Here is a 24532-nt window from a genome sequence, read left to right as displayed (position 1 = left end):
GTGAGTATCACACGCCCTATTGATTTCTCTATTGGGTGACTGTTTTCGGATCGATTGCATTCCTGAATTTAAATATCAAGGGAAGAAAAAGGAGAGAGTACAGAGTATTTATTGGCTTGTCTTTCCTGACTAAGAAGATGGTAGCACTCACTTGTACAATACTAGTAAAAATAATAGGCCAAATAGCGTTGAAAATTATTGATCTCTAGCAAACCATATGGACGAATCTTACAAACATATTGTTAAAGAATCAGGAGATAAAAGTATCAATGCACTATGAGTATCTATACATGTATAAGTTAAACTATTTTGTTTAGAGATGTACACATGGTCTAAAAACCATAAAAGTTAGGATGATGGTTACCTCTGTGATGGGAGGGGAGTAGCACCATTGGGGAAAAATATATGGGAGTTTATGGGGTTAACAGCATGTTCTGGTGGAATTATATGGTTTAGTCATTATATCAAACATTTAGTATTATTTACTTTTTGAGTGTTATTTCATCATTTTTTTGTTGTTATCAACCTTGGGTCTATATCACTTTATTTTTTATTTTAATGTTTGTATTATAGTTGATTTACAATGTTGTGTTAATTTCAGGTGTACAGGAAAGTGATTCAGTTATATACATACCCATATCTATCCTTAACAGTTTCTTGTCCCATATAGATTATTAGAGAATAATGAGTTTAGTTCCCTGTGTTACACAGTAGGTCTTTGTTGATTATCTATTATATATATAGTAGTGGAAATATGCTAATCCCAAACTCCTAATTTATCCCTCCCCTGACCTCTCCCCATGGGTAGCCACAAATTTGTTTTCAAAGTGTTTTTCTGTTTTATAAATAAGTTCATTTATGCTGGTTTTTTTAGATTCCATGAATAAGTGATACCATATGATACTTATCTCTGTCTGACGTACTTCACTTAGTACGATCATCTCCAGGTCCAGCCATGTTGCTGCAAATGGCATTATTTCATTTTTAATGGCTGAGTAATATTCCACCATATATCTTTACCACATCTTCACTGTGCATTTATCTGTCGATGGACATTCAGGTTGCCTCCATGTCTTCACTACTGTAAACAGTGCCACCATGAACATTGAGATGCATGTATCTTTTCAAATTATGGTTTTCTCCAGATATGTGCCCAGGAGTGGGGATTGCTGGATCATATGATAGATCTATATTTAGTTTCTTAAGGAACCTTTATAAAGTTCTTCATAGTGGTTGTACCAATTTTCATTCCCGCCAACATTGTAGGAGGGTTCCCTTTTCTCCACATCCTCTGCAGCATTTGTTATTTGTAGACTTTTTGATGATTGGCATTCTGACCAGTGTGAGGTGATACCTCACTGTAGTTTTGATTTGTATTACTCTAATAACGAGTGATGTTGAGCATAGTTTCATGTGTTTTTAGGCCATAGATTATTCTTTTCTAAACTGTTATGCACAGTTGTTATGATTGAAGGAGACTTGGACTTGAATCCCAGCTTTGGTTCTCACCTCACTAGCACTATCATTTGGGACAAAGTATTGAACATCTTCTGAATCTATTTCTTCATCTGTAAGAAGAGGTAATGTTTTAGCTTCACATCTTTGAAATACTAAAAGTAAAGGTCTTAGCCCTGTGTTTGCCAGTGTTCAGTTCAGTTCAGTTCAGTCACTCAGTTGTGTCCGACTCTTTGCGACTCCATGAATCGCAGCACGCCAGGCCTCCCTGTCCATCACCATCTCCCAGAGTTCACTCAAACTCACGTCCATCGAGTCAGTGATGCCATCCAGCCATCTCATCTTCTGTCGTCCCCTTTTCCTCCCACCCCCAATCCCTCCCAGCATCAGAGTCTTTTCGAATGAGTCAACTCTTCGCATCATTTGGCCAAAGTATTGGAGTTTCAGCTTCAGCATCATTCCTTCCAAAAGAACACCCAGGACCGATCTCCTTTAGAATGGACTGGTTGGATCTCCCTTGCAGTCCAAGGGACTCTCAAGAGTCTTCTCCAACACCGCAGTTCAAAAGCATCAGTTCTTTGGCGCTCAGCTTTCTTCACAGTCCAACTCTCACATCCATACATGACCACTAGAAAAACAATAGCCTTGACTAGACAGACCTTTGTTGGCAAAGTAATGTCTCTGCTTTTCAATATGCTATCTAGATTGGTCATAACTTTTCTTCCAAGGAGTAAGCATCTTTTAATTTCATGGCTGCAGTCACCATCTGCAGTGATTTTGGAGCCCAAAAAAATAAAGTCTGACACTGTTTCTACCGTTTCCCCATCTATTTCCCATGAAGTGATGGGACCAGATGCCATGACCTTCGTTTTCTGAATGTTGAGCTTTAAGCCAACTTTTTCACTCTCCTCTTTCACTTTCATCAAGAGGCTCTTTAGTTCCTCTTCACTTGCTGCCATAAGGGTGGTATCATCTGCATATCTGAGGTTATTGATATTTCTCCCGGCAGTCTTGATTCCAGCTTGTGCTTCCTCCAGCCTAGCATTTCTCATGATGTACTCTGCATAGAAGTTAAATAAGCAGGGTGACAATATACAGCCTTGACGTACTCCTTTTCCTATTTGGAACCAGTCTGTTGTGCCATGTCCAGTTCTAACTGTTCCTTCCTGACCTGCATATAGGTTTCTCAAGAGGCAGGTCAGGTGGTCTGGTATTCCCATCTCTTTCAGAATTTTCCACAGTTTATTGTGATCCACACAGTCAAAGGCTTTGGCATAGTCAATAAAGCAGAAATAGATGTTTTTCTGGAACTCTCTTGCTTTTTCCATGATCCAGCAGATGTTGGCAATTTGATCTCTGGTTCTTCTGCCTTTTCTAAAACCAGCTGGAACATCAGGAAGTTCACGGTTCACGTATTGCTGAAGCCTGGCTTGGAGAATTTTGAGCATTACTTTACTAGCGTGTGAGATGAGTGCAATTGTGTGGTAGTTTGAGCATTCTTTGGCATTGCCTTTCTTTGGGATTGGAATGAAAACAGACCTTTTCCAGTCCTGTGGCCACTGCTGAGTTTTCCAAATTTGCTGGCATATTGAGTGCAGCACTTTCACAGCATCATTTTTTAAGGATTTGAAATAGCTCCACTGGAATTCCATCACCTCCACTAGCTTTGTTCGTAGTGATGCTTTCTAAGGCCCCCTTGACTTCACATTCCAGGATGTCTGGCTCTAGGTGAGTGATCACACCATCGTGAATATCTTGGTCGTGAAGATCTTTTTTGTACAGTTCTTCTGTGTATTCCTGCCACCTCTTCTTAATATCTTCTGCTTCTGTTAGGTCCATACCATTTCTGTCCTTTATCGAGCCCATCTTTTCATGAAATGTTCCCTTGGTATCTCTAATTTTCTTGAAGAGATCTCTAGTCTTTCCTATTCTGTTATTCAAGGTTACTGTTCCTACAAAAATATAGACTAGACTCACTGTCATTACATCTTTTGTCACATGGTAAAGGCCACTCATGCAATTTGCCAGGATCATCTACATCAGCAGTCCCCAACCTTTTTGGCACCAGGGACCGTTTTCGTGGAAGCCAACCTGCTCACCTCCTGCTGTGTTGCCCAGTTTCTAACAGGCCATGGACCAGTACCAGTCCATGGCCCAAGCGTTGGGGACCCCTGATCTACAAAATAGCATTTAACACAGTCTTCACATGAAAGGCCTTCACTGAATGTTGTTTGTTCATCTCTCCTGCCAGTTGAAAAGACTATCCTTTGCAGATGTTCTACTGAATGATAAGATCTAAGAGTATAAAACTCTATGGAAAATTAGGAGAAAGAATGCTCCAAAGCTGGCTGTAGCTCCATGTACCACGAGGCAGACTTTTACTGTCCTAAGTCATGCTTCTTTCACTTGTCACAATAAATTCTAGTTAATTGCCCTCAACTGACTTTAGTGAAGCAGAATTAGATACTATCTCTGGAGCTTTTTAATCTTATAAAAAGACTATCCCTAATTAAATTCATACACTCAAATGCAAAATTAATGACAATGTTAATTTTTTATTTTTCGTTTTTATGAACAGGCTTATGACTGTAGATGTTAACGAATTGCTTGTTGAGACATAGATATGTATTTAATTTTACAATGTTTCCATGTTTTTTCCAAAATGATTTTTAATGCATCATTGAAAATCTTCAATTGGAACCTTTTCCCAGCAGCCTATTTTTATTATTGGCAAAAGTCAGAGGATCCATGTCTTCAGGCTTTCATGGCAAAGTAGTTATCTGTATTTAATTTATTTTAGTCATTTTGAAAATATTCATGAGGTTTTTAGTCATATACCATTTGTATTCAGAAGAAGGAAGAGAGCATTCACTTCTTTCCAATCTGGTTGAAGAGACAAAGGGTGTTAGAAGCTGGTATGCAGTCTCTAAAGGGTGTCCATTGTTGCATAATGTTTTATACATAATGTTTTACTGTAAGATGACAGACAGTTGCTCTACAAGGCTCTGAAATCCCAAACATAACTAGGATCTTGTAATGAGCACCATCATGTAGGGAGCTGCTTCTGACCCATTGTGAATGAGAGAAAAAAAAGTACAAAATCACCTAACTAGACTGTTGCCATATGAACTAATTATCTTCCAAGTTCCACTGTTGTTTTACTACTTCAGGCTGAATTGGAGAAGGTGAGTGTTGGCATCCCATCAAAGATGATTGCAAATGCCTTTAGAGAGAAGTACACGTTTTAGTTGGGATAGTTATGCGGGTGTTTCATAAAGTGATGAATAAAACCTGGTCATCAGTCCCGACACAGCGGGGCATCGAGGCAGAGAAGTCTGGTGCTTGGCGCCGTATGCAAGAAGTTAAGTGGTGCTGGCACTTGACCAACACCAGCAATGCAAGAATGGTGCGCTTGAGGCAGCCCACTTACTCCAGGCCCCACCAGAGAACGGTCGACATCGCTTTCTTGGCATTTATAATCAACTTCTCAATTATGACCTTGGCGATGGAGGTAAGCCTAAATTTTAAGAGTTAGCATTCATGAAAGCAGACTGTCCCAGGGTAAAGTTATCCAATCACATTTTACTACTCTATAAACATTTTGTTCTTTTAATATTCACAGAAAAAATTAGTGACCTCTTCAAAATAATCAGGATGGTCAGGGTCCCTTTTTAGTTTGGAAAGGGTTTCTGAAGCATTCAATCTTTTTGTTTTAGGTTAAGACTTCGGACTGTAAGCCAAGTTGCAGTTTGCCGCAATTTCAGACATCTGCTTTACAATGTTGCTGAAAGCATTCCCCCACCACATGAAACCCCGGCATCGGGGTTATACAGTGATGTAAAGTTTATTGAAACATTTTTACATTTGCTTTCTTTGACCACAATAGTCATTTTGCTGTGACATATGCAATTAAACAGGAAAAGTGTAAATGCACTGACAATGATAGGATTCTCATTTGATTCTAGTGAATGCTGTTAATTGTTCGCTTGCATGCCAGACTGCTATTGACAAAGGTCCAGGAATATGAGTGGGTTATCCTAGAACAGAAAAGCTCATTCTTTCATTTTTTAATTTTATTGAAGTATAGTTGATCTGCAGTTTGTGTTAGTTTCAGGTGAACAGCACAGTGATTCAGCTCTACATATTTTTTTCAGATTCTTTTCCCTTACACGTTATTGTAAACTATTGAGTAGAGTTCCCTGTGCTCTATAATACGTCCTTGTTGATTACCTATTTTATATGTAGTAGTGTGTGTGTATGTCTGAGTTAATCCCAACTTCCTGATTTGTTCCTCACCATTCCCCTTTGATAACTTTAAGTTTGTTTTCTGTCTGTTGTTTTATTAGTATTGTAGTAGTATTATTAAGTATCTAAAGTGAGTTATTGGCTTTTTAGGACCCAGAGCTCAGAATCCAAAGGTGAGTTAAAGGCTTCTTAGGGCCCAGAGTTCAGAATTCAAAATGACCCTTCTTTGGTTGGATCAACATCTGCTGTTTGGTTGTGACACTTGCCTGAAGTGTTGAGATAGTTACCTCTATGTTCAGGGAAAATGAAAAAGAATCAAGAGAGATATGTAAGTGGGAGAGTCCCATGTTATTAAGCTATGTGTGGATGTGTACCTGGGCCTTATACAGGTGAGAAGTGGTATGAGAATGAGGGGGATGCTGGGGGTGAGGGGTGAATGGGGCCTTAGTTATTCTAGTACATCTCCAAACACCGACACACCACCCTCATCCTCTTGTCTGAGCCTCACATTACTTCCTTGCTTTATGGCAATTCTGTGAGATCTGGAAATGAAAAGAGTGAGAAATAATTCACAAGGTTTCTCATATATGTGAACATGTATGTTTATTTATTTAAAGACTCATTGAAGTGTGGCTGAAAATACTGTGTACCCCAGATGCATATCTTAGGGTGTGAATTTTCATAATTAACATAATTTTTCATAATTTTTAAGTTCTTCGGTGAGATTCATGAACAATGCCGAACTGAAAACTTGGAGATGGTATTTAGTAGGATTCAGAGACAGCTGTTGGGGTGTGAACATCTTGAACTGCTATGCTGATACTTGTGGGTTGGTATGGATATGCATTTGTGATTTCTTTGTACATTTCATTAGAAACTCAAAGAGGTAAGATGAAGTATGGTTAAGGTGTAAGTTGCCTCAAGATCAAAAGAACTAACCCTTTGACTTGCAAATCCCCTGAAAGGGAAGGAGGGGTGGCAAGTTGAGAAGCCCCTCAGGAAGTGGAAGGGCTCGGCCTTCTGAGAATTAGTGAAGGAAATTCACCAGAGTCAGGAAACAGCCATGACAGCCCAGTCACCAGGGGGCTGGGCAAAGGTTTGATTAGAGTGGAGATTGATGGGTGGAGAGGGGAGAGACGAGAGTCGGGCCTAGTACCAAAGAGATGTTTTCAGCATCAGCCACAGCTGCACAACAAAACAGCGTCCTTTTTCCTCATGTTCTTCCCAGCATCGTAAATCCGCAAACTGCTCCTCAAACCACATCCTGCAGCATGCAGCCAGAGCACTGGCCCTGCTCTGCTCTGGAACGAGCCATACTGGGGGATGCAGCTGGTCACAGCCCCTGGTGATGCTTTTGTCAGAGCGCCACTGGGCCCTGAGTTGCCTTTGGGTGCCACATGGCTCCAGGGTTCTTGTAGGAACACATGTCCTGAATCAATTACAACCACACTAGTACTGGGCCACAGACAAGCCCCATAATCGTTTTCTTAGCTCTCCTGTCCAAAGTTGGGCTGGTGTTGGCCAGTCTCTGCTGGTCTCAGTCCTGAACTGGCTGGGCCATTGAGCTGGTCCTTGTGTCTCTGCTCCCACTGGGATGAGCAGACTATCCAGAATGTTCTCCCCATGGTAGAGGCCCAAGAGGGCCACAGACTCTCAAGGGCTTGTGATGTCTCCTCTTGCCACTGGTGTATTGTCACTGCAGCCTTGTTCTCTTGGCCAGAGCAGGTCACATAGCCAAATCCAAAGCCACGAGGTAAAAGACAACATATCCCATCTCTTTAGAAGGAGTAGCCACAGAGTCACTTAGATACAGATCCTGGGTGGGGTGGAGAAGAAGAAGCAAAAAAATAGAACCTCCTACATCTCCATTAGTGAGGCCAATGTCTCATACCTGATCTGGGTCTGTTCTTACCCTCTGTGAGTCTCAAAATTGATGGGATCCAAGACTGAACAGTCATCATGATGCAAGTCAGGGGGAGGGATGTGTGGTCACTTGCTTTCTTTCCATCCCACAGCACCTAGTAACACATGACCAGGCACGGCACTTAAGATACTACTGCTCCCATCCACGTGGAACAGAATTTGCAAAACAGTCATCTTAGTTGGTCTTTCCACTTAGAGCACATGGTGAGAATATATAGTAATAAATATAGGTTGCTGTCCTTATTGTAGGCAGATACTGAGCACTCAAGTTGATTGGTGGGCACCTAAAGAAGTCACAAAGCTTTTCATTGCTTATCCCAATAACTGAAAATTCCACAACGTTAATATACAGATTTGCCCCACGCTTGCTCCAAAGAACTCACCACAGCTGCTTGGCTTTGCAGGTCTGTGCAACTCGGCCGATAGCTGGATGATCGTGCCCAACATCAAGCAGAACCACTACACGGTCCATGGGCTGCAGAGCGGCACCAAGTACATCTTCATTGTCAAGGCCATCAACCAGGCAGGCAGCCGCAGCAGTGAGCCTGGGAAGTTGAAGACGAACAGTACGTGCCATGAACTCAGCAGAACTATCATCTCTAACCTGCTCTCCTTCCAGCTGCCCCTGGCCCCCTTCATTTCTCTTTTCTCTGTCCCAGGCATTGCTTACAACCTGAGACAGCAAGCAAAGAGCCAGCATAGAGTCAGGGTTCTTCCATCCAATCCTCTATTCCAAGCCTGGCACAGAGCTAGGACTCTTTGTAAATTGCCAACGGTCTTCTTTTCCATATATGTGTGTGTGCACACTCAAGTTATGTCCGACTCTTCATGACCCCATGAACTATAGCCTGCCAGGCTCCTCTGTCCATGGGATTTCCCAGGCAAGAATACTGGAGTGGCTTGCCATTTCTTCCTGCAGGGGATCTTCCCGCCCCAACAGCAGAATCTCAAATTACTAAGTCTTTCTTCAGGTAGCTTCTAGGTCTGTGATTCTCAGTCAGAAGTGATTGTGGTCCCCAGAAGAACACTAAGCCACATCTGGAGTCATCTCTGGTTGTTACAGCTGGGTGTTACTGGTGTCGAGTGGTTAGATGCCAGGGGTGATGGGAAACTCCCACTGTGTCCAGGATGGTCCCAACACCGAAGAGTGAACTGGGCTATGCGTACATGCATCTTATAACACTGTCATCTCCCGCTCTCTCTCTCTCTGCCCACATGTGTTTTATTTTATCCTCCTCTTCTTTCTCCACATCTTTTTGGTCTAGAAATATTATGCTATATAATATGGTATTTGTTTGCATAAGACCTCCCAGAAGAAAGTCGATTGGAGTATGTCAACATCACATCATGCTTTAGGGTTGCCAGCCAATCTATAGGAAATACATTTTAAGAAGAACCCTCATTTAACCCAATCTGTGATTTTAGTAGTCAAGTAACTTAATTTTACTCCACATATCTGTCCTTAAGACCCATACTCTTAAACATAAGCTAATTTCTCAAGGGTTCTGCTGGTAGAGAAGGAAATGTCTTTGGAGAATAAGGGGGAAAATGAATACATACTGGAAAAAACCTGTAACAGCGTATAGGAAACCCAAATGAACTTTTTGGCCAACCCAATACATACATTGAGGTTTATTCTGTAGAATGGATCTTTGAGGGTTCTTATTTGTACCTTTATTGGTTTTACTAAAGATAATGTATTCATTTCATATGGACAGGTAATCTTGTACTTCTAGACATGCAATCATTGATCAGATGTTGTTAAATTATGTACAAGAGGTTGGTAAACTTTTTCTGTAATGTGCCAAATAGTAACTGTTCTGGGCTGTGCAGGTCAGATGATCTTGGTCATAGGTGTTCAACTCTGGTAGAAAAGCATGGCCTGGCCACGCTTCATTAAAACTTTATTGAAAGACACAGGCAGTGGGCTCAATATGGCCTGCGGGCTGTAGTTTGCCGAACTCTTAGGTATACAGATCTTACAATGCATTGAATTCTTTAGCCAAGTAAATGATTAATTTCTTCTGTGAACTAATCTATCCTCATTAAAGCAAAAGCTTTGAACCTAGACAGAGTAGGTCATAGTTTCCTTGAGAAACATATCCATGGCACAAGTAGAATTTGTTCCCTGTTGAGGCAGGGGGTTGGACCTAACACCAGATGGCAAGACCCTGCTCTGCGTATGTGTGGGTCAGGGTGGGAGCAACCCACACATGGATCCATCCATGGAACACGATGGATCTCGCCATTATAAGGCCAGTCTTTTCAATGGCTGTGACCTGATCTTCCTCACTGGGAGAAGGGTAAGTATAACACAGCCTTCATCTTCAGTGATGGCTGTGCCTTTATGGAATTCCTTCCTAACCACCCATTAGGGTCCAGTTATTTTTAAGGCACATTCTATCATCACCTTTTTCTTTTTTTAAAATTTGATGGAAGTACAGATTTACAGTGTTGCATTAATTTCTGCTGTAAAGTGATTCAGTTGTACATGTAGATACATTCATTTTTCATATTTTCCATTATGGTTTATCACACCCTTTAAGCCAATCTATCTTCAGACTCTGTTTGTCTTAGCTGGTGTGATCATTCCTGAGGACCTTTTTTTTTTTTTTTTTTTACAAGCCAGGCCAAAATTTAAACTACACATAGACTTCAGTAGGTCTTACAGTCTTTGAGAATACCCCTGCCTGCTCAGCACTTGAGGATTTTCTCAGGTCCCCTTTAAGGTTTTCTTTGATATGAACAGAAATCTAAAAATGGGTCAGCAAACTACTGCCCATGGGCCAGATTCAGCTACCTGTTTTTGTGAATAAAGTTTTATTGGCACACAGCACTGCCCATCTGTTCACCTGTGTCTCTGGCTGCTGCCATGTTTCGACCACAGGGTTAAATAGCCCCAGAAGAAACCACATGGCCAGCATAGCTGAAAATAGGAAAATATCTGGCCTCTTACAGAAAAAGTATGCTGGTCCCTGATCTACAAGAAGGAATTTTAGAAGTGCCATTGTCATGTTTTTATCCAAGAGTGATACCCTTTGGCCTACCTGCATATGATGTAACACACACAACTGCTCCAGGTCTCTGCGTCAGTTTCTCAGCCAGCATCCTGTATTGCCATAGTCAGACTTAGCAGACTGTTTCTGGTGATTGTCTGAGCACTGTGCAGAAGCGGCCTTCCAATACAGCAGTGGAGTTTGAATATCATGGTATTTGCATCACATTGTAATCCGTTTCCTGCCTTTAAGTGTCTGGTACCCAATGTGGTTGAATGACAGGATGGCCCCCACACCAGTGTTGAATTTTCAAAGCAGTAACAGTTAATGAGAGGATGGATATTCAGGTGTGATTCGGCCAGAATTTTACAATGGTTCAATGTTCAAAACACAAAGACAAATAAATGAAATAGAGAGGACCTTATTATGTCTATAAAGGAACTTTTACGTCTATAAATGAACTTGGGACTCAAAAACCCAGGTAGGTAGTAACCTGCCACATTTTCCTCCTGATCTTATGGGCTGAAAAATAGCCCATTTGATCGTCATTTTAAGCTCATGAGAATACTGCTCTAATTTTGAACAATCTCAAAATAATATAAGCCATTAGAATGTTGTGAACATTAAAACCTGCAGTCTTGATGTGTTTGGTTTCTGAGGTCTATTGAGCATGAATTCATCTGAAGCCGACTGAACAGGGGAATGGTTGAAAATGAAGTCTTCGTTTTCTCCTCCCTTCCAGGATGATGTAGGCCAGCACATTAACTGTGCTGCTGGTGTGTAGCTGGGATGCCCAGCAAAGCTTGCACCACAGGCTCTGCTTGACCCTCACCCATGCTGTTGTTGAACAGTGAGGGAAGCAACCTTGCACCCACAGCTCAGAGCTGACTGACTGCGAGCTCTCGGAGGCAGGGACATGTTTGTCTGCACGATTTTACCATCCTTTTTAAAGCTTATTCTGAAAATATGTTCTTGCTTAAGTTAAAATCCACAGTTCTTTTCATCTACCTTGTTTGTGTCTTGTAACCCTGCTTCTAGGCCAACCATTTAAACTGGACCCCAAATCTGCACATCGAAAGCTAAAGGTGTCCCATGATAACTTGACAGTAGAACGTGATGAGTCATCATCCAAAAAGAGCCACACGCCTGAGCGCTTCACCAGCCAAGGCAGCTATGGCGTAGCTGGAAACGTGTTCATTGATAGTGGCCGCCATTACTGGGAAGTGGTCATAAGCGGAAGCACATGGTAGGTACTTTGACTGAAATGTATTCTCTTTCACATTCTCCTCCACCGTAGATGATCACAAGATATTGAACATAAACCCCTGTGCTGCACAGCATGACCTTATTCCCCACCTTTTATACGCAGTAGTTTGTGTCTGCCAATCCCAAACTCCTAATTTAGCCCTCCTCTCTGCCTGCTTTGGTTATCACAAGTTTGTTTTTTGTGTCTGTGAGTCTGTCTGTTTTGTAAATAAGTCCATTTGTGTCATATTTTAGATTCTACACAAAAGTGATATCATATGGTATTTGTCTGACTTACTCCGCTGAGTATGATCATCTCTGGGTCCATCCATTTTGCTGCAAGTGGCATTATTTCATTCTTTTTTATAGCTGAGTAGTATTCCATTGGGTGTATGTACCACATCTTCTTTATCCATTCAGCTGTTGATGGATATTGTCCTACAATTATTAAAAAAAAAAAGCACACCTCATTCTATACTTTGTCAGACCATCAACCCAGCCCAAGGTCCATCTTGAAGAATAATATGCAAAAAAGCTTTATCAGGCAGCTGTTGTTATAGTAATGCTGCATAATAAACACCCCAAAACTCAGTAGCTTCAACCAACAATCACTTACTACTGTTCACTGACACTCACATCTCTGGGATGGCCGATCAAGGCTAATCTCAACTGGGCCTTGCTTTAAGCTGCAGGTTGGATCTAGGTCTGTTCCATGGGTTTCTTCATCCTGTTTGGACACGTGGGCTACTCAGGTCATGTCCTTCTTGAGGAATCTGAGAGTATAAACCCAACTACACAAGTGCATTTGAAACCTCTGCTTGTATCATGTCTTACTAACTTCCCATTGGCCAAAGCCGGTCACATAGCCAGGCTCAAGGCCAGTGGTACAGGGAAGTATATTCCTCCCATGGAGTTGAGAGGAGAGAGTGAATATGTACTAAGCAATCATTTAATCTACCATTTGGCCAATAAGAAAAATAACTCATTTAACTCCATCCATTTTTTATTTGCAGCAAGACTTGAGCCCCAGTCCCTGTGAAAGCTAATATGCTAATACTGCCCTGTCATGCCTTAAAGCATGGGTCAGCCGACTACAGCCAAACCTGGCCCACTGTGTGTTCTTATAAATAAACTATTCATGGGAACACAGCCAGGCCCATTCTTTTCCATATTGTCTATGGCTACCTTTGAGCCACACAGCAGAGTTGATTAGGTAAGACAAAATTCTGTGGTCCACAAGGCCAAAATATTAGCTCTCTGGCCTTTACAGAGAAAATTCACCAATTCCTACTTTAATTCCTGCTCTTCATCACTGAAGTTAATTTCTGTTGCCTTGTATGTTTTGTGACTCTAAACTGGGCCCATCAGTGCTGGGGGGGGCGGGCAGTGATCCTCGGCCGAGACTCATTTCAAAGTGTCCCTTAGATCCAGCCCAGTGACTTGAGCCCACTGAGTTCTCTAAGCCCAAGGGGTGAAGGTCAGGGCAGTGGACATGGGAATTGGTGAACTCTGCCAAGTTCACCTTACAAAACTGACCTTGCCGGTTCCACAGCCACAAACCGTACCTCCTACCCTGCCCTTCTGTCTCACAGATGCCCACTTAAATAGCTCCCTTTATGACCAATTATAATTTTTACTAACCAGCCTTTATCTGGCACAACTTTATGCCAGACACTGGCATGAGCATTTTACAAATGGTAGCTCATTTATTGATCCTAACAGTCCCAGAAATGTAAGTACTAATACCTCATTTTACAGATGAGCTGACTGAGGCCCAAGGTCACACAGCTCATAGGTGCAATCAGGGTACAAGCTGTTAGCCAAAGGTCCACAAATGTCTGTAAAGTGCCAGAGAGCCAGTATTTCTGGTTTGCAGGCCAGATGATTTTCTCCCAACTGGTCACCTCTACTGTTGTGGGGGAAAAGCAGCCATAGACCACACATTCATGAATGGGTGCAAATAAAACTTTATAAAACCAAGCAGAGGGCCAGATTTGGTAAAATGCTACAGCCTCTATGGAAACCAGTATGGAATTTCCTTAAAAAAACTAATAAAAATAGAAGTACCACATGATCCAGCAATCCCACCCCTGGGCATATATCCAGAGAAAAGCATGCTTTGAAAAAATACATGTACCCCAAAGTACACAGCAGTGCTATTCACAATAGCCAAGACATGGAAGCCACCTAAATGTCCATCAACAGAATAAAGAAGATATGGTATATATACACAATGGAATATTACTCAGCTATTAAAAAAAGAGTAAAACAATGCCATTCACAGCAGTATGAATGGACCTAGAGATGATCATAGTAACAGAAGTCAGAAAGACAAATACCACGTGATAGCACTTATATGTGGAATCTAAAGTATGATACAAGTGAACTTACCTAAGAAGCAGAAACAGACTCAGGTGGAAAACAGGCTTATGGTTGCCAGGGAAGGAGGGGATGGGATGGACTGGGAGTTTGGGACTGGCAGATGCAAACTGTTACATATAGAATAAACAATAAGGTCCTATTGTATAGCATTGGGAACTGTATTCAATATCCTGTAATAATTAGTCATAAAAAGAAGAATGAAATAATGCCATTTGCAGCAACATGGATGGACCTAGAGATTATCATACTAAGTGAAATCAGACAGAGAAAGACAAATATATGATATCACTTATACGTGGAATCTAAAAAGATGATACAAGTGAACTATTTACAAAACAGAAATAGAGTCACATATATAGAAAACAAATTTATGGTTATCAGGGACAAAAGAGGGGAGGGTTAAATTGGGCAATTGGGATTAACACATACACATTATTTACTATATATAAAACAGACAACTAATAAAGACCTATGGTATAGCACAGGGAACTCTACTCAATACTCTGTAATGACCTATATGGGAAAAGAGTCTAAAAAAGAGTGGATACGTGTAGGTGCTCAGTTGCTTCAGTCATGTCCAACTCTGTGCAACGCTATGGACCAGAGCCCACCAGTCTCCTGGGTCCATGGGATTCCCCAGGCAAGAATACTGGAGTGGGTTGACATGCCCTCCTCCAGAGGATCTTCCCAAGATATGTGTATTACGTATAACTGGTTCACTTTGTTGTACACCTGAAACTAACACAACATTGTCAAATCAGCTGCTCCAAGAGATTTTTTTTAAATATATCCTGTAATAAACCATAAAGGAAAAAACACTTTAAGGCTTACTGTGGTGTACTTAATAAGTGATAGTTGAATCTTTGCTTTAAAAAAAAAAAAAAACAAACCCTAAAACTGAAAACTGCCTAACTTGCAGATGATGAGTATGGTAACAGTATTTAGTTTTGAGATAAAGATGCTAAAACACTTATTTTACAAAAAAGAAACCTTTCACTTCAAGTCTATGCAAACAATGTAGTATGTCTAAGTCCTTTACAGTGTTGATACACATTCATAAGCTTGGGTGTTGTCTTTTTCCAAACGGTTTGCATATTAGCCAAGCAAGTAGGTTTTTTCCCCTCTTGTGACCCTCAAGGTTCTCTTTGCTCAGAACATCCCTGCTTCAACATCCCTCTGAAGGACGAAGGACAGATCCTCCCCCTATATTTGGCTCTGGTCCAGGCTGGCATTTACAATGTGTAGCTGCACTGGGGCAAGATAAAAGCCCAAAGGAAAATACAGTGAATTTTTGCAGGTGCAAAAGAGCAAACATTTCTAGTTAATTAACGGGCTCTGTTAATCTGGGACAGAATCCAGTGTCTAAATAATTACAACCCCCTTAATAATTACTTATGATAAATGATACCTGATCATTATGATCTCATCCCCATTGACGAATGGTGTGGGGAATTCCACTACACCACTTCAGTTATACAAACACAGATCAGCATTACCTTGAAAACACCAGATGTCAAAACCAACTCGTGAGGCAGGGGGAAAATATTCTCACATTAATTGCCACGCTTCAGATCTTTACAAACTCGTGTCCGTTTCAGAAAATTGTCACGTAGAAAGTAGTTTAACATTTCCTGGGAGGTGTTAGCGAGGAAAGGGTGACCTTTACTATCAAATGCCTGTAATACTTTGATTTGCAACAGCTAATAATGCATGTATTTTCTTGTGAAGTATAGTGCTGACTTGAAATTTACTTGTATGTTATAATCCATGCTATGGGGCATGTTAACATTACTCTGAGAAACATCATTTTATACTTTTTGAATTCTCTGAGTCTCACTGCATACCTTAATGGAACATTGCCTTCCGCCTGCACCTTTCAAGCTCACTGGAAATATGCACATAATTTTACAGATTAATGATAATATAATGGTATTTTCCATTGCTTAATGGACTAGACACGTAGTTATTTTCTTACTCTAATGCTGTTAATGTGCTCTTGGTATTTTAGGAAACGGTGTTAACTAAATGTGGGTTCATGCAAAGATTACAGGAACCCAACTTAAGGGGGAAGGGGCGAGATTCTAGATTTTGCTCATTTTAACCTTCTCTTGGTTTTCCCATTTGCTAAATGAAGTCAGTCATACTTGCCACAGCTACTCCATAGGGGGTTCAATCAAGGTTCAAATGGGAAAGGAATGTCAAAGTTCTTTACTAAAAAATAAAAATGGTGTACAAGCAGCAAGAAGGAAACAATACAGAAACGTGGCTATTTTGTGATGCAAATGCAAGTTTCAAGTTATCTGAAAAGGGAAATGGTGTCTGCCAGGACAGATAGAACGTCTTGCAGGAAAATACTGAAAAGTGCAAAACAAAAACATTTCCAAAGTGTCTGTTAGGGTTCAGAGAAAAGGAAAAGTCTTTTTCTAGGTATACCAAGGAGAAAGAGAGCCAAGGCTTCTGGGAGCCCGCTACTCCTCTCCTGGAAGGCGGAAAGCTATTCACAGCCCAGAGGCAAGGTACACCCAGGAGTCTGCCCAGAAACTTCCACAGACCTCACGTGTGCTGTCTACTGTCTGGAAAACAGTGTTTTGCCTTCTCTTAGAACTTCTGGATCTTGTGCACGGATGTCAGTGGCAGAATCTGATCCGGACTCCATATTGGAAAGAGGATTCTGGGAAATGCAGCCCCAGGAGTGTCCCTAAAATGCTGAACAGAATTGACGAGGGTGAAGTGCAGAGGTTTGACAGCACACAGGCTGGTACCCTATGCTTGCCAGAGGATCAGTTCCATCCTCTCTTAATTCAGTCATGGTGTGTTTTCTTTTTTGAACACATCACTCTTTAAGTGATTATATTCTAAATCCAGCACATGATGTTTGAAAGAATGTCATTATGTCAAGACCAGTGCAGTTTTTCTCTCTACGGCAGGTAAGGTACCATATGTCAACATCCAGTTAGACTGGTTTCTACTATAACACGTTAAGAATTGAACTCTGAATCATTCACTATTTATTAAGAATGATGGGTTTTGCTTATCTTGTTGTTTAGTTGCTAAGTAGTGTCCAAGTCTTTTGCGGATACAGCCCACCAGGCTCCTCTGTCCATGGAGTTCTCCAGGCAAGAATACTGGGGTGGGTTGCCATTTCCTCCTTCAGGGGATCTTCCCGACCCAGGGATTGAACCCACATCTCCTGCATTAACAGGCATATTCTTTATCACTGGGAAGCCCTTGCTTATCATAATAGCTGAGAAATACTACATTATGGAGGCATGTTTCAGCAGGCTGAAAAGAGATTAAGAAGCTTAGAACACTGTAGAAAGAATTTAGAACTTTTTTTTGAGCGGTGACAGAACACTTAGATTAACTAGGATATCCATCAGCTCAGAGACATTCAGGATGTTTGTAAATACAGTAGGAAATAAAACCAAAAGGGCTCCTCTGGTGAGAAAAGGCATTAGGGAGTGTTGTTTAAGTCATGTGGCCTTTTAAATCACCCTCGGGTCAAATTCCTATTCTGGTAGTTATTAGTCATGTGTCATTGGGCAAAGATCATAAAATAACAATTACTGACTATTCTATGCCAGGTCTTAGGCCCAGGATCTTAAACACATATTCTTTTCTTAACTCCTCAAAATAACTCTGAGACACAATGACAATCATTGTCCCTGTGTTACAGATGAGAAAACTGAGGCTAGGAGATGACAAAGAACCTATCCCCATAAATGAAACTCATTTTCCATGCTTGCCTTGTGAAGTCATGGAAGATGACAGGCAAGATGTCAGTTGAAAAATTCAAAGAAGATCAGAAGATCTTTAGAAGGTCAGAAGTCTAGGGCTGTGCTGTCCAAGATGGTAGCTATGGGCTACATGCAGCTCTTGAAACTAACTTGACTGTAATTAACTTAAAAGTGCAACTCCTCAGTCTCACCAGCCACAGTTCAAGTGCCCAATAGCTACATGCAGCTTGTGGCTACCATATTGAACAGAGCAGAACATGTCAGTCATTGCACAAAGTTCTACTGGATGCCACTGGTCTCATGAATCTACTGCATGGGTCTTCATGAATGTAAAAAAAAAAAAAAAGACAGCCAAATACAAAGTTCTGATTCTCTCATAACATCCGCACTATAAACAGGAATTTGAGTCAATATAATGGCCCCTTTCTGCCAACTCTTATGTCCAGAAGGGAAGAAGATGGGGAAGAGGGGTCAGGGTTCTTGCCCAAGCTTTCACTAAAGAGGGAATAGGGATGACCAAGGATCACAGAAAGGATTTCATGTATGTGTGCAATGTGGCTCATGGTTCTTGTCATTGCTCTTTTGTGTCTGCAGGTATGCCATTGGCCTTGCATACAAGTCAGCCCCAAAGCACGAGTGGATTGGCAAGAACTCTGCTTCCTGGGCGCTGTGCCGCTGCCACAATACCTGGGTGGTAAGACACAACAGCAAGGAGATCCCCATCGAGCCAGCCCCCCACCTCCGGCGTGTCGGCATTCTGCTAGACTACGATAATGGCTCCATCGCTTTCTATGATGCCTTGAACTCCATCCACCTCTACACTTTCGACATCACATTCTCGCAGCCTGTGTGCCCCACCTTCACTGTGTGGAACAAATGTCTGACCATCATAACAGGCCTTCCCATCCCTGACCATCTAGACTGTACAGAGCAGCTGCCCTGAGCACGTGGAGCTGGTTTCTGGGGGATATAAAGGGTGGTGGCCACCATTTTGGGGACTGAGAAAGCACAGGCTTCCAGAATGTGGTTAAATCTCACAAAAAGCATCCAGAAATCAGCTAAGATAGAACTCCCAATGGGTGATTCCCCCCTTTCACTGTGTTTTGTATTAAGTACAGGCTTTAATAATTTCTTCACCCTGTTTTTGTATTTACAGGAAAATTTATAGATTATTTATATAGGAACATAACCGGGGATTACAACTCTTAGGAATTCTCTGGTTTTGCACATTAGGAGGCCTGTAAGTTTTATCAGTTCTTGACAACCTTTATTCTCAGCACAAGTCTCTGAGCTTGAGAAACAAGATCTTTTGTAGTTTTGTGTTTCTCCACCTTCTCACATCCTCTTTCCTACAGATCTCATGGCAGGTCCTGTCACCCCAACACTAACAATATGCCACTATTTTCAAACTAAAAAAAATAGTTTTGAACCTAGTAGGGAAGTAAGTGGGCTTTCTGACTTGGTTTCTTGTGAAGCATTCAGCGATGTCAGAAGGATTTATGGATCAAGTAGGATGGAGAGAGCAACAGAGAAGAGGGAAAGACTTGACTTGGGAGCCGGGGATCTGCTATTGCAAAACCTGTAATTACCCTTCCATGGTTGGTAGGATGATGCTGGGAGAACACGAACAATGAGATTGCAATTGAAAAAATTCACCTTGAATCCTACTGATGATTCAAAAATTCAGGCCGATTTGTGTTTTCTCGGAAGTGGGATTCTGTGTCATGATAGAAATCTATTTCCTTCTTCCTTTTACTAGTTTCTTTAGGCCTGTGAAGTTTCTTCAGTATGTTTACTAGCTGTCCTGTGTCCCACTCCCCCTGAATAATTTTTGTCACTGGGGCTGAGGAAATAAACATTTTCTGTCACAAATGGCAGCACCACTTTGGATCGATTTTGCTCTCTAGGACATCAACATATGGCCCCAACCACCAATACCACATCCAACCATAAGTCACCAAAAAACATTTGTATTTATGAGTTGGTAATGACAAGGGACATTGCATGAAGTACTCTTCTCTAGTATACGTGCTTCAAAAGTTATAATAAACAGACCTTTAAACACATCTCAAAAGATGTAGAAGTCCCTCTATATTCTAGTATAGTTAAATAGAGTTGTAAGAAAACAAACAAAAAAATCAAACTCACTATTCTCACTTTGGAACCTGCTAGTAGAACCTGCTAATGTCATGTCAGATACAACGCTCAGTGTGCTGACCTAAGACATTGGAATGGTCCATGACATAAGGCTTTTTTGCCTTCCCTGGTGGCTCAGTGGTAAAGACTCCACCTGCGGTGTAGGAGACCCAGGTTCGATCCCTGGGTCAGGAAGATTCCCTGGAGAAGGGCATGGCAACCCATTCCAGTATTCTCGCCTAGAGAATCCCATGGACAGAGGAGCCTGGCGGGCTACAGTCCATGGGGTCACAAAGAGTCAGACATGACTAAGCAACTGACACTTTCACACTAAGCCATCCTAGGACTCAAACCAGGAATCTGGCAATGGTTCTACCTTGATGAAGGGCATGACATCTCTCAACCATTTCATTTGCTAAAATTTATCTGGGCTGCTGGGGTGGCCGTTTTGACAGACTGGGGGATTTAGACACTGTTTTATTGGTTTTGTTTTTGAGCAAATCAACGAATTGTTTCTTTGAAATTCGTTCACCGACCCACTGTTTCAGTATCGCATTATGTGATCATGAGTCTGGGTTTCAGGGGCAGCTTCCCCAGGGCTTCTGCCTCTACACTGGCAGATGCACTCCTTTTTCTTAACAGATAGATTCTATATATTTACTATATTATTTATACCCAGATGAATATTTTGATAGTGACTTAGAACAATTTCACATCTAAAAGATGGATGCCTCAATGGAAAAAAAATTACTCAGTCTCTGACAACTTAATGGAATTTTTTTCTTTTTACAATAGAAAAACAATGTGCATTAGGCTTCCCTGAATATACCAAAAGGGTTGGCTTAATAATTTTTACAAACTTTTTTGGTAGCTGAATAATGGATATTTTCATGCACTTTGTACACTAACAGGTTTTAAATAAAAGGGTCTAAAACTCAGCTTCTGAGATTTTTTAAATCATGGTCTCCAGGTACAATAAATGCTCCAGTTTGCCTTATGATGTTAATCTAAAGCATTTATGAGGACAATATTGCCACGAACTATAATGCTTTTTCAGTATAAAGTTACTACTCCAGTTTTCACTGCAAGCCATTTAGGTTATGTTTTGGCTATTTTTATAAGGACGAGGGATTATGTTAACATTTTGTTGTGGAAGTCTCACTCTTTGCTAACTTAAAAACATTGTGGATTGTAGTGATTACTATTTCCATGTTGTCATATTTACTGGAAAATATGTATATGATGAAAGGCCACAGTGTTTACTTTCATTACTGTAATGATGTAGACAAAATTTCCATGTGGATTTTTTTTTGAAAGTCTGAAAAATATATGCTATCAACATTTGTTGCAGTAGAATTCTTTAAAAGGATTGGGGGCACGGCATTTTGTTTTGAGATTCTTCCTTCACAGAAGGCATCACAATACAGGGGAAAAAGAGCTGGCAGTGCCAGTTAAATTAATACACAAAATTGATGCAACGCCAACCAAGGCTTCCAGGTCCAACGTCGTGGGTGTGTGAACACTGCTGGCACCATCTTGAAATGCTCAGTAATGCCTGGACGAGGGGTTCTTCATTTTCGTTTAGAACTGGGCCTCGCAAATTATGCAGCCAGTCCTCAAAACTGAACTCTGAAACATGGCGCCTCTCTCCTGATGGATAGAAATGAAGAACCCCGAATCCACTGTCTAATTCAAGTAGGAATCGAGATGGGTTAAGATGGAGAGTGGACTTGGGTGAAGATTTTCTTTCTGGCTTTAAAAGAAAGTGACTTCAAAAACTGCACATGTTGATGAGAGTTTCTGCTGGAGAAGAGGCGAAGGCCTGAGGACCAACAGGCATTTCATTATGGTACTGAGATCTCGAGACTTTCTGAGGAACCAAACCAGTGCCCCCCAGCGAACGTGGAAATCCATTTCGGCTCCAGGCACATGGGCAGTGCCTGCAGAAACACACACATGTCTGCTCGCATACATGTGCTTTCGGTGTTGGGAACCAGATGATCTGCTCTACCCTTATAAAATGTCTTTAAAAAAAGGATACAAAGATGGTAATGGGGATGGGAGAATGTTTTTAAAATAGTGCTTCTGAACATGGGGGCAATCTGGCAGTGTCTGGAGTCATTTTGGGTTGTTGCAACTTGGGAAAGGAGGTGCCCCTGGCATCTAGTGGGTACAGACCAGAAATGCTGCTCAACATCCTATGGTGTACAGCACAGCCCCCATGACGAAGGATTATCTGGCCCAAAATATCAATAGTGCCACAAACGATTTTTTAAGCAAAACTCTCACCAATTTTTTCTTTTCACTCGTGATTGATTCAATGCCTGGTATATCAAAAAAGAAACCGGGCACCAAAACCTTCATCTTTAAAAAAATATTTACAAAACTGTTCAGAAAATCTGAAAGGCAATGCAAGCCTTTGTAAATGGGAACCCACTGACAAGTGTCACAAAGATGCGGATGTGATTTGCTTGGTCGGGAAATGAAAGTCTGTATGCTGCTCTTTTCACCCGAACAAGTTCAGTTCCTGGTACTTGAGTCATGCTGTCACACCCTCAGCCCAAGCTCTCCATTGCTGTTGCTTTCTGGTTTAAAATAAAATCATTTTTGTGGTTCCCACGCCCTCTGTCTCTGCCTGTGTCTGTTGCCTTGTCACCAAGGCGTGTTTTCACCTTCACTGTTTCTACACATATTTATTCAACTTCTGCTAATCCTTCTACCACTTTGCAACATACAATCCATCTTCTTTTATGCCTGAAACATTCCAGTGTCCACCATCCAGCCTCTCCCTAATCAAAATACAGGTAATTGACAAGATGCAAAATAGTATCCCACCCTCCCCTCCCCCCAGGAATTTGAAACACAGTAAGAGAAAACCTGTACAGGAGCAGAGATCAGAAGAATGGCTTGGTTTCTAGACTTCCAGAGCAGGTGGAGGAGAGGAGGGCACGGAGGATGTGTATGGATGGGTGAGGGTCTTGACAGCATGGTCTGGAACTATCCCAGCAGTTGGTTCATAAATCTATCCCCAAACCCCTCCCCCGGCTAACAGGACTTGACTTTCATAAGAAACACAAGCCTTTTGGACCTGAGTCAGCACTCTGAAGGCTTGGTCATGGGTCCAAGGCATAAGCGGCACCTGTACACTTGTTACATGAGCCAGCCCTACCTACCCCAGAACCACCCACCAGACAGAACCTGCGGGGCTGGGACCCAGCCCTCCAGGGGATTCTGCTACAAGCAGACATGTGTGAAGTGCCGCTGTAGGGGGCTTTCTTCAGTCTCATATCCCACAGAAACATGCACATAGAGCCTGAAACACCTTCTCGAGGTCATATGCTTTAGAGGCACCATGGTGTAACACACTGACTTTAATCTGGCTGAATATGAAAATCTTGTCCTATTGCTGCTGCTTTGCAGGTGGCACTAGTGGTAAAGAACTCGCCTGCCAATTTAGAAGACATAACAGATGTGGGTTTGATCCCTGGGTCAGGAATATTCCCTGGAAGAAGGAATGGTAACCCACTCCAGTATTCTGGCCTAGAGAATCCCATGGACAGAGAAACCTGGCAGGCTACCATCCATGGGGTTTCAAAGAATCAGACATGACTGAAGCAACTTAGCACGCATGCACACTGCTACCTTTTAGACAGGGATGTGTGTGTGTGATAGTCACTCACTCGTGTCTGACTCTTTGCAACCCCATAGACTGTAGCCCACCAAGCTCCTCTGTCCATGGAATTCTCTAGCCAAGAGTAAGTGATTGATTCAAAAACCAAATAAAAGTGAAAGTTGGTCACTCAGTCGGGACTGTAACTCACCAGGCTCCTCTGTCCATGGGATTCTCCAGGCAAGAATACTGGAGTGGGTTGCCAGTTTCTTCCTCATGGGATCTTCCCGACCCAGGGATCAAACACAGGTCTTCCACTTTGTGGGCAGACTCTTTACTGACTCAGCCACCAGGAAGCCCTTTTTTAGCTCCAGGTCTGAAGACTTCTTAGCTTATCCTATGGGCCTCAATGCCAAAAACCACAAATTGCTAATTTAATAGGTCATTTTGTATCAAAAGGTCAATTATGGAACACCTGCTGTGTGCTAAGTCACTCAGTTGTGTCTGACTCTGTGACCTCATGAACTGTAGCCCACCAGGCTCCTCTGTCCATGGAATTCTCCAGCTAAGAATACTGGAGTGGGTAGCCATTCCCTCCTCCAGGGGATCTTCCCGACCCAGGGATCGAACCCAGGTCTCCCACATTGCAAGAAGATTCTTTACCATCTGAGCCACCAGGGAAACCCACAAAACACCTAGAATTTTTCAATTAAAAGAATATATTATTTGGGTTCAGATACGACTCAGACCGTGTTAACATTTTTTTTCTATTGTGGGTTTTGACTTTTTCCCCTAGAACTTAG

The 24532-nt window shown here is 41.7% G+C and overlaps 1 protein-coding gene across 4 annotated transcripts in view; it reads left to right on the top strand.

The window, feature by feature from the left end:
• The window catches only part of MID1 (midline 1), a 278177-nt gene extending 255436 nt beyond the window's left edge, over window positions 1-22741 (top strand). For 3 of the 4 annotated variants that reach the window (XM_027533216.1, XM_027533218.1, XM_027533217.1), the window contains exons 8-10: window positions 8028-8189; window positions 11658-11865; window positions 18578-22741. In XM_027533216.1, coding sequence (XP_027389017.1) covers window positions 8028-8189; window positions 11658-11865; window positions 18578-18926 — 719 coding nt within the window. In that variant the 3' untranslated portion in view covers window positions 18927-22741. The remainder of the gene's footprint in view (window positions 1-8027; window positions 8190-11657; window positions 11866-18577) is intronic. The other variant, XM_027533215.1, reaches the window with a different exon arrangement.
• The last annotated feature ends 1791 nt before the right edge of the window (window positions 22742-24532 follow it).

This window comes from Bos indicus x Bos taurus, chromosome X, assembly GCF_003369695.1.
Source record: "Bos indicus x Bos taurus breed Angus x Brahman F1 hybrid chromosome X, Bos_hybrid_MaternalHap_v2.0, whole genome shotgun sequence".
Classification (NCBI taxonomy): domain Eukaryota; kingdom Metazoa; phylum Chordata; class Mammalia; order Artiodactyla; family Bovidae; genus Bos; species Bos indicus x Bos taurus.
Note: the sequence above shows the minus strand (reverse complement) of the source record. Positions and strands in the feature narration are given on the sequence as shown.